The 13,812-nt window shown below is 39.3% G+C and overlaps 1 protein-coding gene across 1 annotated transcript in view; it reads left to right on the top strand.

Annotated features, from left to right (window-relative positions):
- Positions 1 to 13,812, top strand: part of CNTLN (centlein) — a 230,655-nt gene that overhangs the window by 151,912 nt on the left and 64,931 nt on the right. The window contains exons 12-13 of the mRNA XM_054177772.1: positions 6,840 to 6,889; positions 12,044 to 12,135. Of these exons, the coding sequence (XP_054033747.1) occupies positions 6,840 to 6,889; positions 12,044 to 12,135 (142 nt within the window). The remainder of the gene's footprint in view (positions 1 to 6,839; positions 6,890 to 12,043; positions 12,136 to 13,812) is intronic.

The raw sequence follows: 13,812 nt of genomic DNA, 5'->3' as shown, positions 1-13,812 counted from the left end.
GAGGCAGGGAGCAGTATAGTGCCCTTGTGATCAAGGAGGAAGTAGTTAAAGATCTGCTCAGCCACTTGCATCCCTTCAAGTCCATGGGACTGGATTGGATCCATCCTAGGGTGCTGAGAGAGCTGGCAGATGAGCTGGCCAAGCCACTATCCATCATTTCTCAATAGTCCTGGCTCACTGCAGAGGTCCCAGATGACTGGAAGGTGGCCAATGTGGTGCCCATCCACAAGAAGGGCCGGAATTAGGAACCAGGGAATTATAGGCCTGTCAGCCTGACCTCAGTGCCAGGATTATGGAACAGGTCATCTTGAGTGCAATCACAGAGCACTTACAGGATGGCCAAGGGATCAGGCCCAGCCAGCATGGATTTAGGAGGGGCAGGTCCTGCCTGACCAACCTGATCTCCTTCTATGATCAGGTGACCCAACTGGTGGATGTGGGGAGGCCTGTGGATGTAGTCTACCTGGACTTCAGCAAGGCCTTTGACACTGTCCCCCACAGTAAACTGCTGTCTAAGCTGTCAGCTCGTGGCTTGGACCACAACACTCTGTGCTGTGCCGAGCCCAGAGAGTGGTGGTGAATGGTGCCACATCCAGCTGGCAGCCAGACACTAGTGGTGTGCCCCAGGGATCAGTGCTGGGCCCAGTTCTGTTCAATATGTTTATTGATGATCTGGATGAGGGGATTGAATCCATCCTCAGTAGATTTGCAGATGACACCAAGCTGAGGGCAGGTGTTGATCTGTTAGAGGGTAGGAGAGCTCTGCAGAGGGACCTTGACAGGCTGGACAGATGGGCAGAGTCCAGTGGCATAAGATTGAACACATCCAAGTGCAGGGTTCTAGACATTGTCCACAACAACCCCGTGCAGTGCTACAGGCTGGGGTCAGAGTGGCTGGAGAGCGGCCAGGCAGAGAGGAACCTGGGGGTATTGGTTGATAGTAGGCTGAACATGAGCCAGCAGTGTGCCCAGGCAGCCAAGAAGACCAATGGCATCCTGCCCTGTATGAGGAACAGTGTGGCCAGAAGGAGCAGGGAGGTCATTCTGCCCCTGTACACTGCACTGGTTAGGTCACACCTTGAGTACTGTGTCCAGTTCTGGGCCCCTCAGTTTAGGAAGGATGTTGACTTGCTGGAATGTGTCCAGAGAAGGGCAACAAAGCTGGTGAGGGGTTTGGAGCACAAGCCCTATGAGGAGAGGCTGAGGGAGCTGGGGTTACTTAGCCTGGAGAAGAGGAGGCTCAGGGGAGACCTTATTGCTCTCTACAACTACCTGAAGGGAGGTTGCAGCAAGTGGCGGTTGGTCTCTTCTCCCAGGCGGCCAGCACCAGAACAAGAGGACACAGTCTGAAGCTGCACCAGGGGAGGTTTAGTCTGGATGTTGGGAAGAAGTTCTTCATAGAAAGACTGATTGCCCATTGGAATGATCTGACCAGGGAGATGGTGGATTCACCATCACTGGAAGTGTTTAAGAAGAGACTGAATGAGGCACTTGGTGCCGTGGTTTAGTTGATTAGATGGTGTTGGGTGATAGGTTGGACTTGATGATCTCAATGATCTTTTCCAACCTGGTTAATTCTAATTCTAATTCTAATTCTAATTCTAATTCTAATTCTAATTCTTGTTCTAATTCTAAAATCAAACACAGTACTCAAGATGAAGCTTCACCATTTGTGAGTACTGGGGCACAATCATCTGCTGGTTGCTGTTTCTGATGGAGGCCAGGATGCTGTTTGCCTTCTTGGACAGCTGAGCACACTGCTGGCTCATGTTCAGATGGCTGTCAACTGTCACTACCAGATCCCTTTCTGCTGGGCAGCTTTCCAGACACTGTCCAAAGTCTATATTATTATTACCCAAGTGCATTAACTCGCACTTGTTAAACCTCATACAACTGACCTTGGCCCATCAGTTCAGTCTGTCCAGATTCCTCTACAGAGCCTTCCTACCTTCAACCAGATCAACACTCCAACTCAGTTCTGTGTTGTCTACAAACTTTCTGAGGGTGCATTCAATTCCCTCATCCAGATCATTGATAAAGATATTAAAGAAAACCAGCTCCAATAAGGAGCCCTGGGAAACACCTCCTGTGACTGGCTGCCAACTGGATTTAACTCCGTTCACTACAACTCTCTGGGCTCTGCTGTCAGCCAGTTTTTACCCAGCGAGGAATACATCTGTCTAAACCATGAGCCACCAGCTTCTTCAGGAGAATTCCAAGAGTCAAAGTATTTACTTAAGCCCAGGTAGACATCATCCAAAGCCTTCTCCTCATCCACTAAGTGGGTCACCTTGTCATAGAGAGAGATCAGTTCTTCAAGCAGGACCGGCCTTTCATGAACCCATGTTGACTGGGCCTGATCTCCTCATTGTCCTGCACATGCCATGTGAGCACACTCAAGATGAAGCACTCTATAATCTTCCCTAATACTAAGGTCTGGCTGCCAGGCCTGTAGTTACCCAGATCTTCATCTGGCCTTTCTTGTAGATGGGTCTCACACTGGCAAGACTCCAGTTGTCTGGGACCTTCCCTGTTAACCAAGACTGCTCATAGATACTAGAGGGTGGTTTGGCAAGCTCCTCTGCCCTCTTCCTCAGTACTCTCAGGTGGATCCCATCTGGCCTTGTAGACTTGTGAGTGTTCAGGTGACATAGCAGGTCACTAAATGCTTCTTCCTGGATTATGGGGAGTTTGTTCTCTCTGTCTCCCAGCTCAGGGGGCTGAATACCCTTAGGATAACTGGTCTCACTATTAAAGACTCAGTCAAAGAAGACATTAAGTACCTCAACCTTTTCATTATCCTTGGGGCAACGTTCCACCCCTCCATCCAAAAAGGGGTGGAGATTCTCCATGGATCTCTTTTAGTTGTTAATGTACTTGTAAAATCTTTTTTTTTGTTGTTGTTATCTCTTCTTGGAGTGGACAGATTGATTCCTTGCTGGGCTTTTCCCATATTAATTTTCTCTGCTATGACCTGATGAAATCTGTTTACTCCTTCCAAAAGTGGTAGACTTTCCTTTTTGTCCCAAATTCTAGCAAAAGTTCACTGTTCAGCCAGGCTGGACTTCATCCCTGGCAATTCTTCTTTTTGGACATGGGGATGGACTGCTCCTGCACTTTTAAGACTTCTTTGTTGAATAATGTCCAGCCTTCCTGGACTCCTTTGCCCTTCAGCACTATCCTCCAAGGGAATAAAGTCTTTCCTCATGAAGTCCATGGCAGTGGCTTTGAAAATAACATTAAAGATTGCCACCCTGTGAGGCTAGCAGTCCAGCCAACTTTGCAGCCAATTTATCTATTTTTAATTCAGATCACTACTATTTGGGAATGACAGGTGAGGCCTGTAATTCCTCACACCTTGCTTTGTGAAGATGGGCACATGAAACGTTTGCATATTTCTTTATTTGTTTTTCAAAAATAAAATTAGATTTAGTAGTAGAGGAGGAGAGTGAACCAAATGAATGGAATATTCACATGTCAGAAAGGAAACCACTTGAAAAAAAACCTCCAACCCTCTCAAACATTAGAACAGGCAGTACAAACATCCATTAACAGTTGGAGACTGTGAAGAAGGGTATTGTAGCTGAAACACAGTTGAAATCTCTGGTACAATTAAAATAAACCAGCATAACAAATTGACCTCCACCCCAAAATAGTGGTAAAATGCTGTCTATAGAGACTCGGGGTGGGGGTGGGGGGGAAGTTATTTGTTGCCCTCACAGATGAAAGATCAACATTTAAAACTTAAGTGTACATTGGTGAGAATAAGGAGTGGCAGGACAAAGGCAAATGGAAAGTTGAAAAGGCTGAAAAAAAAAGCCTTGAAAAGTGGTTTACAAAGGTGCTTAGCACTGATAGTAAAATTTTGCTTAAACAAAGTGAAAAAGAGTTAGGAAGTCTGTAGGTTTGCTTAATGATAGCAATGTAAAAGGATGTGCTGGCTTTACAAAGCCATAAAGGAATAGGTCAGTGAATCTTTGTATTAATATTCCCTGCTGAAGATGCTAAAAAGATACCAACAGCTAACATACTCTTTTTAGGAGATAGAAGTATGGTTGTACAGCAGTTATGAGATGAATTTGATAACTTGTTAATGTCTTGATATAACCTCATTGTAAACATCCATGTGTGTCAGTGGACTGGCAGGCTGCCACTGTAATTCATATCTGCAGAATAGGCTCCAAAGAAAGCTGCAGGCCACTGAGCCTGATTGCTTCCATGCTTGTGAAGGTGACAGTCTGCCTTTAGGAAAAAGCAGGACACCTCCTCCCCACTCCACCCCACAAAAACAATTGACAGTGAGAGAGATCACTGGGCACTGATCAATGTAGTTTTCTTGGGAAAGCATCATTGTGGCTTCTATTGCTTTATTGACTTGCTGAAATTGCAGAATCGTAACTGTAACTATGTGCTAGCTGTAGTTTGATCTGTATTTTCAAATGGCTTTTGACAAAGCTCCACATGAAAGAGACTGAGGTCCTGGAGAGTGTCCAGAAAAGAGCAGTAGGGCTGGTAAGGTGTTTAGAGAGTATGTCTTATGAGCAGTGACTGAGGGAACTGCTTTAGCCTGGAGAAAAGAATGCAGTGGAGATACCTTACTGCTCTCCACAGCTACCTGAAAAGGGGTCATAGTGAGGCCAGTGTTCATCTCTTCTCCCAAGTATCTAATGATAGGATGATAGTAGGAAAAAATCTTGTAGTGGTCAAGCATTGGAACAGGCTGCCCAAAGAAGTGTTAAGAAGCATGTAGATGAGGCACTTCAGGATGTGATTTAGTGGTCATGGTGACTGGGTTATGGTTGGACTCAGTGTTCTTTAAGCTCTTTTCCAACCTTAGTGATTCTATGAAAGGTTATAAATAAATTCTATTCCACTGGGATTGGAGGAATGGTGCTTTCAGAAACATGGAATCAGTTAAAGCAGAGGAAACAAAAGAGTAGAACATAAGTGCCACTTTGACTACAGTAAAATAGAATCAGACTGCAGAAAATGTTAGTCTTGCACACCTATGTAAGTACCGTATGCTTTTGCCTCTACTGAGGACAGAGCACTGGTGATGGAGGGTTGGATGGACCCAGCAGTGATCTAATGCTGTTGGCTGCTTTCAGCATTCATGCAAGCCAGCAATTGACTGGTATGGGTTGCATCTTGTGTTATCCATTTTAATTTCTTATCTAGGTTTGCTTGAAGTTTTGCCAGCCTAGATAGGTCATAACTTGGAGACTAGATTTAACAGACAAATGCATTTATTTTGAACTGCATCACATATCAAGACTATAAAGTTTACTTATTTCATACAATTAACTGGCTGCTCAATACCTTTCATCACGCAAAAACCAATCCCTATGTAAAAGTTAACTTTTGTTCAGTTGTCATTGTTTGCTTGTCAGTTAGTATGTAGAGGGACAGTAGTTATGCACATATGTGCATAAATATGTATTTGTTCAAATAGCATTTTTAAAGTTGAAAAATAACATGTACAAAATACAGAGATTTGAGCAGGAATTATGTAATTCTGGTTGAAGACTGTCTTTATGTGAACAGAGAATGTTTTTTTCGGGGAAGCATTTTGTCATTCAGTACAAATAGTCAAAATACCGTAAGGAGTTAGGGTGGCATGGAGGCAAAAGCCACACAAGTCTGTGTTATAGAAATTGACAATGACAGGCATGAAGAATGAAAGAACAGCAAATAAAGTAAACTTGTGAAAGCAGCTGAGTGATTCTGAAAGTAGCTTAGGTCTTACATGTCATCAAAAGCAGGTTACTTTAACTTTTCAGGTTTCTCGTTTTCATTGTACTTTGTGTGTTACAGCTGAGTCAGACATGCATTTAATATATAATGTGCTTTAAAATACTGTGCATACTGAAAGGCCTTTTTGGGTTTAATCCTTTCTTTAAGTTATTAGGCATTTTGGCACGATTTTATTTGTGCCTATCTCAGAGGGATTTTGTAAAGCATAAATTTCCTGTGACCCAGTTGAGTGCTGCTGTTCAGAGTAGAGTAAATGTGAGAGGAAGTTAGTAATCCAGCCCTTCAGAAGAGAGGTGAAACAATGTCTATATGTATGGGAGGAAGGACATTATATAATAAGCAAAACCTTCATGTTAAATGACTGCCCTCTGTTCTGTGTGCTGTAGGATCCTAGGTTAAAATAGGTGGGGATCTTATTGATAAAGTAGTGCAACACTGTATCATTAAAGATTGTGTCAGAAATCACAAGTATAAATGAACCAGTTAAATTCATGGTTTTCATAGTGAATTTTAAATTTTAGCATTAGTATCTTGGCAACTTTATTTGTATGTGATTTTAATAAAGTGAAAAACAGTAATTCAAGTGGGTTTTTTTTGCAGACCTTAGCCAGTTGATATTATGGAAGAAACTATAGTAGTAATGCAGTAGCAGATCAGGGCTGGGAAAGGGGAGGGTATTTTTTTTAAATACATTTTTTGAATAGTCACTGGAAAAATAGAAATAGTAAGGATGTATCTGTATGTTTGATGGTGGTTTCTCCTGAGACTGAATAATTATTTCCCTTTTAATATGATTCCACCCCTTACCATTCTCCTTTTCATCCCAGCCACTTTGTTACATTTAAAGGACCAGCTAAAACTTCTTAGTGTATGTTACAACTTGCATTATATATTTTAATAAATTGCTGTACAAATAACTCCTTATGTTTTATGTATGCTGTGTCATCAAATTTGTTGGTGTTGGCAACTTTCACCAATAATATATGGCTTTAGGTTTACTGGGGTTTGTTTTTTTTCTCAGTGGTCTTAGTGGCATCTACAAGATGGTTCTGTGGTTCTTACTTTTTTTTTTCCCTCTTTTGTAGACTGAATCTTGAAGAAGAATTGGATCAGATGAAAGTACACTGTTCTGTGGGTAAGTTCACAATACAGGAGTTTAACTATGAATACAGCACAAAATAGAAGGTATACTGTTTTATACGTGTATATAGAAATTAGAAGTATTTCTGTTAGAAATACTAATTTTAAGGCTATTTTCTCTCCAAAGGTTAATTTCTTTTTCTCAAATATGTATTTTGTAAGAAACATCATATGTGTTTTTATCTCAAAGTATGCTTAACCTTAAGTTCCCCACAAGCCTATTAACAAAATTATGTGTAGATGAGCTGATATATGTTTGCAACTGACGTACTACCTATGTACATAGATCTGTGTGTAAAAACCTGGAATATGTTTATGTATTTATGAATCTTTCTCCAGAATCTGGAATTGGTTCTGCAGTGATGAAGGAATTTCATTTTTTAATACTAGTGTTACAATTTGAAAGTAAATCAAAATGATGGAACTCTAACAAGAATTGATCATGAATGTCTTCTTTTATGTCTTTACAGTCTTTACAATAGTTGATGGTACTATGATGATATGACTTTGTTAGTCAGATAGATAATATATTATCATTGCCTCTCCTTCACCACTCTGATTGTTTTCTTTGCTATGCCTGAACGATCCGGGAGAAGTACACAAGAGTGCACAGTTAGAGTCCAGCTGGGTGTCACATCTTTGGTGAATATTTTATGTACAGTACTGTTCAAAGGAAGGGAGTAGAAGACTTGGGGAATTACTCTGCATATTCTTATCCATAAAGCAAACTTACCATTCTTTTTCCTGTTTTTCTACTGGTGGCTGTTTTCTTTTCTGTGATAATTTTGGCCACTTGAATGAAACAATCAAGATGTTAACTTTTTGTTTGTTTGTTTTAAATTTGGTTTATATTGTCTGTAAAACTAAGTGGAAGTATCCAGCCACTGAAGACTGAAAGATACTGGGGTTTTTTGTGTTGCTTCTTTTGTGTTACTTTCATAGCCTCACACAGAGCTGGAAGGGAATAATGAGGGTTTCAGATACTGATCTTAAGAAATAATTTCTTTGTTTTAGCTAATTTAGTCAATCTTTGCACAGAGAGAAGTGGAAAGGCAAGCAGTAGTGAGGAGGAGTTGAAGGCCTGCTGAGCAATAACCATGCATTTCTAAAAAAACAGTCAGATCCCTGAAACTGCCAGTTCCTGACATGTCCAGTGCTTTAACAATTAGTGTTTTATTGCTTCTTTTTAAATTATCTTTTCACATTAAAATGTAGCCTTTTAAAAAGGTTTGTTTATTGGTGTAATGATTAATTCTTGTTATATTGTAACTGAGAAAAAGAGCTAAAGTACTATTCAAGTGTTAGGCAAATTTTGTTTATCTTTTCCAGCATTTTTTTTGTTCAGGGTATCATTTAGACAGACAGAATTTTTTATAAGATTCAAAATCGAGTCCAAAGATAAATATTAAGCAACACTTTTTATTAGCACATAACACTGAGACAATTACACCATTTATAAATCTATACCAACTGAAGGATAAAAATATAGTTGCTCACATAATCTCTAAAAAGCAATTGCCTTGTTGTTCCCCTTGCAAATCCTAGGGCCAGTGGCTTGGTTTCAGTGTGGTGGAACTCCTGTCAATTGGTTGACATTTTCAAGAAGACTACACCATAACAACTGCAAGGGTCAGGGTCTGCATCTGGGTCAGGGCAATCCCAAGCAGCAGTATAGGCTGGGCAGCAACTGGCTTGAGAGCAGCACTGAAGAAAAGGACTTGGGGGAGCTCATGGATGAGAAGCTCAATATGAGCTATCAGTGTGCACTTGCAGCCCAGAAAGCCAATCACATCCTGGGCTGCATCCTGGGATGCATAGCCAGTAGGTTGAGGGAGGTGATTCTGCCCATCTACTCCACTCTGGTGAGACCCCACCTGGAATACTCCATCCAGTTCTGGAGCCCCTGTTACAGGAAAGATACAGGCATCCTGGAATGTGTCCAGAGAAGGGCCATGAGGATGATCAGAGGGCTGGAGCACCTTTCCTACAGAGACAGACTGTTGGGGCTACTCAGTCTGGAGAGGAGAAGGCTCCAAGGAGACCTTATTGTGGCCTTCCAGTATCTTAAAGGGGCCTACAATAAGGGTGGTGACAGGACTAGGGGAAATGGAGCAAACCTAGAAGTGGGTAGATTCAGATTGGATGTTAGGAAGAAGCTCTTCACCATGAGGGTGGTGAGACACTGGAACAGGTTGCCCAAGAAGGTGGTAGAAGCATACTGGAGGCAGAAATAATGTTCTTTTGATAGTTCATTTGGGCACTCTTTAAGTGACTAATACTGAGGCCAGCCCTGCAGGGAAGGACTTTGTGCATTAAAAGCTTGTATATGAGCTGGCGATGTGCTTTTATGGTCCAGAAGGCCAACTGTATGCTGGGCTCCATCAAAGAAATGCCATCATCAGGTGAAGGGAGACGATTCACCCCATCTACTCTGCTTTGGTGAGACTGCACTTGGAGTACTATATCCAGGTCTGGAGTTCTCAGCACAAGAAAGATGTAGATCTGATGGATTAAGTCCAGAGGAATGCCACAAAAATGATCAATGAGCTGGAACATCTTTCCTGTGAAGAGAGGCTGAGAGAGTTGTGGTTGTTCAGCTTGGAGAAGAGGTCAGGGTGACTTTATTGCAGCCTTTTAGTACTTAAAGTGGACCTCTATAAAAGATGAAGACAGCCTTTTTAGCAGGGCTTGTAGTGATAGGACAAGAGTTGAATGGTTTAAAACTTAGAAGAAATCTAAACTAGATAAAAGGAAGATTCTTTTGATGAGGAGAGTGGTGAAACAGTGGAACAGGTTGCCCAGAGGGATGGTAGAAGCCCCATCCCTGGAAACAGTCAAGGCCTGGCTGGATGGGACTCTGAGCAACCTAATCTACTTAAAGACTTCCCTGCAGGGTAGTTGGACCAGATCACCTTTAAAAGCTCCTTCCAACCCAAAATATTCTGTGATTCTGTGCATACACAGCTCTTTTTTATTACAAACTGCTTTCTCTCTATGTAAGGTGGCTTTCTGCAAATACTAATAGTGAACTGTAGTGTCATAGTTCAAATGTTTTGACAGTGGTGTTGAAGTCATCATCAGTTTTGGTGACTATTAATTAGGCATCAAGTGTTACATTCTATATCTGACATTTAACTACTGTCTTATGAGTGAGATTGAAGTAAACTTCTGTAAGACCACAATAATTTGATGACTAAAGATTGTGGAGTTTATGACTTGTGGGTCTATTCTTTCAGGGAGAACTTTGTATTTTTTGATGTAGGGGTATGATGATAGAGCGTATGTCTTGCTGAATAGGCTGATAGGGTGAACCTTTCTGCTATCACAGACAGACAGACAGTTGTAGGCAATGCTGTTTCATTGCCTCCCTAATGAATTCCAGTGAACAATTATGTAACAGTTAGAAGGGAGGAGGGGAGAAGGGGGCTGAATAGGCCTTTTATTTTCTGCTTGATAGAAAGGATTATGCATCAGTGACCTTTGGATTTTCTCTGATTTTTGTTGCTTGTGACTTCCGTGATAAAACTGAATATGTATAGTCTTTTCTATTTATTTTGCAATTGTATTCTCTGTCCTCTGCATATATGTTTATTTATAGAGTTTTAAATTGTATTTTCAATACATATACATAATAAACATTACACCTTGTGTGCTTTGATCAGTTTCTTTGACTATGAGAAATATTTCTTCTTTTCAGGGGAGTACAGTAAATGCTGATATAAAAGCTGTAACAGACATTCAAATGAGAAAAAGATGAAAAGCATGTTCATATTATCTTGGTGTGTTACTTAAAGAATGTTGTAAATGTATGCAGTACCACTGTGCTGGGGGACTGTAGTCTGAAATAACATGGGAACTAACATATTAATATCAAGGTAAAGGTACATATTCCCCAGATGCATAGTTTTACCTTTTTCAGCTTTTATTATCTTTAGAATTGTGTTCCATATATTTCATGAATACAGAAATATTAATTGGCCATGACACGTTCCAAAGACAAAAGAAAGGTCTAATTCACTCTAACAAACTTGTTAGTCACTGTTTATATCAAGAGGATTGTGAATCTACAGAGAGTAACACTGTTTTCTTCTTCACTTGCTTTGTTTATAAATCAAAAGTTTTTAAGTGACCTGCAGTGTCTGCTTGTAGTTTGAAACGATACTTCTAAAGCAGACTTCCACAACATAGCAAAGATTTTTGTCCCATAAGATTAGTTCTTTAAGATAATTTGGGGATAGGAGGGGCAAGAAAAGAAATGTGAATATTGTGGCGTTTTTACAGTGTTGGAATTTTTTGTTCTTTAACATAATATGTAATATTTTGAGAAAAAGTCCTTCCAAGGTGTGTAGTTGCTTGTTTTTGTAAGCTGTGGGCAATTTCTGAATGCTAAACTCTTGGTTCAAAGGGACTGTGTTTTACTCCAATTTGCCATACATGTTAGTACTCACAAACTTTTTTGTAGCATTCTTAATGAATACATCTAATTTTTAACTCATCTATTTTTTGTGGGATTTTTAGTTTGGAAAATACGTAGCTGTCTCTGAGAATGATGCTTAGAGTCATGTTCCCTCTCATTAGTTGTATAAATTTCTAATTGTTATGAATTCACAGTTTTACAATGGAGTGATTTATGTGAAGTACATGATCTTTCACTTACAAGAAAAAGCAGTTTAAAGTTTTCATCCATCCTAATTCTGTTACTGTTTGCTTTGTTCACCAATCACTCTGATCCTCCTAGCAGGGGACAAGTCCTAGAGAACAAAACTGGTAGTGACTGTGTAGATAAAAAGGCAATGAATTCTGCTTTTAAGGCATAGAGGGAATAGTCTACAAAAGAATAAAAATTGAATGAAAGTACAGTGTCTTTAACCTGCAGATCTATTGTACCTTTGAAAAGCTTGCACTCTGAAAAAAACATACTGTGATGCTACATAGATTCATAATTACGTGGCAGAACACTTTGAAAAGAGGTCATTCTTTAGAAACTGACCAAAAGGCTTCTCAAGAAAATAGAACACATTATAAATAATCATGGAAGTAAAGAATACCTTTCCTTAAAACGTCTAGGTATTGTTTTAGTGAAACACTAAGTGTCACAATGTATTTTTTCTTATTCTCTGACAGAGAATTTCAATTTATTTTCTGATAGAGCCACTTCTTAAACTTGAGAAGGAGGATGGGGTCAAGAACAGTACTCCAAAGAAGAATATGAAAGAAGTTTCACATCAGACACTACAGAAGGTAAGATACCAACCCCAGCAAACAGATATGAATTTTAGTATAGGAATCACGTATATATATGTGTGTGTGTGTGTGTGTGTGTGTATACACATCAGTATTCATTAACTTAGGCCATGATTTTGTTTTTTGTAATTGAAAAATAGGGGTTTAAAAAATCACATCAGAAATTAATTCTAGTGTAGTAACTCTGAATATTCAGTGTGAAATAAATACAGTTAATGTCAGAGAAGGTTAAAACAATGTTTAGAAGTAAAATGTTAATAGATAAGAAATAGTCAAAATCAGAAGTAACATATGCTTAACATTTTACCTGTTTTAAGATCAGAAACCTTAATTTCTTTTACTGAGTATTTAACTTTACATATCAGGTGCTATTCTCTGTAGAGCTCTTGCTACAGACTAAAATCGATGCACAGTAGTGATAAATCCACCTTTTGTTGTATTTAACTTTGAGCACAACATTGCATATGCAAATATTTTCTGCATATGTGGGTTTATCACTCTTTTCACAAGCTAGTGCTGTAAGCATTTAGCGTTCTTTGAGTTAGCAAATATGACGAGTATTTAATCTTTACTGCTTAACATTCCACATGTTTTACCTCACAGAGTAACAAGATGTTCTTAACTAGTTGCTATTTGTATTGATATTTGTAATATACACAAGTAGTTTACTATGTTAACAGGTGTTCACTTAAGAGGGCTCACTTGTATTTTACCATATGTTTAGTTTGCTGCAAAGAAAAGACATCCTTCAAACAACATCAGGCCTTTTGTTTATCCTTTTGCAAAATAATATTTGTTGAATTACTTATAAATCTTTTAAAACATGCTTAAACTGAAAACCCCACAAATCTATAACTTTGAATGTCAGTTCAGGTATGTCTTTTTATTTTTTATTTCTGAATTAACTTCTAGGAAGTATGGTAATTTACAGCAGATGATGTGATTGCATTTACTTGTAACACTTGCCATATGGTCAGGCAATGAAGGCTGTCATCTCGTTATTACTGAATGACAAACATAATGTTAAAATAATATCACTCAGTATAGGAAGTGCTCACATTCATTTATCTTAAGGTACAGTGAGTAATTGAAATAATATGAATGCTACCATCTGAAATGTCATACAGTTTATGCTTGCTTATCATATGTATTTCAAAACTATAATTTTGTTTGCCAGATATACAGATTGCATGATTTTTATCTCTATGGATATACAGAGTTACGATGGTACATTAGAGATAGATGTAGAAGCCATTCATTGTTTGTTTCCTTCCAGCTGTCTTACATGACTCTCAAGAAGTTGCTTTAAAGAACTAGGAAGACAATTGCAGGATCTCAGTTTAGGAAGGTGGTTGATGAAAGACACGTGTCTAATTGCTTACCATTGAGGAGGAAAGTACACTGTAATCATAAGCCCTGGTTTCATTGATGCAGTTGGGAAAATCTATTTTATTTCTAATTTCACTCAATAACTTTGTGTTGCCATAAGGTGATCTGTCTTTATTGTGGAACTGCTATGAATTTTCATAAAGGAAGTTAGCAATTGATAGGCATGAATATTAAAAGTTTGACATCAGACTTAAACTCATCAGGAATGTGTATGAAAATTGACCAGTTCTAGTCCTATTTTACTTTGAATGTTAAAACTTATTCTTATCTGTAGAACCCACTTTG

This window comes from Dryobates pubescens, chromosome Z, assembly GCF_014839835.1.
Source record: "Dryobates pubescens isolate bDryPub1 chromosome Z, bDryPub1.pri, whole genome shotgun sequence".
Taxonomy (NCBI): Eukaryota; Metazoa; Chordata; class Aves; order Piciformes; family Picidae; genus Dryobates; species Dryobates pubescens.
The sequence above is the reverse complement of the archived record's forward strand: the minus strand, read 5'-3'. Positions and strand labels throughout refer to the sequence as shown.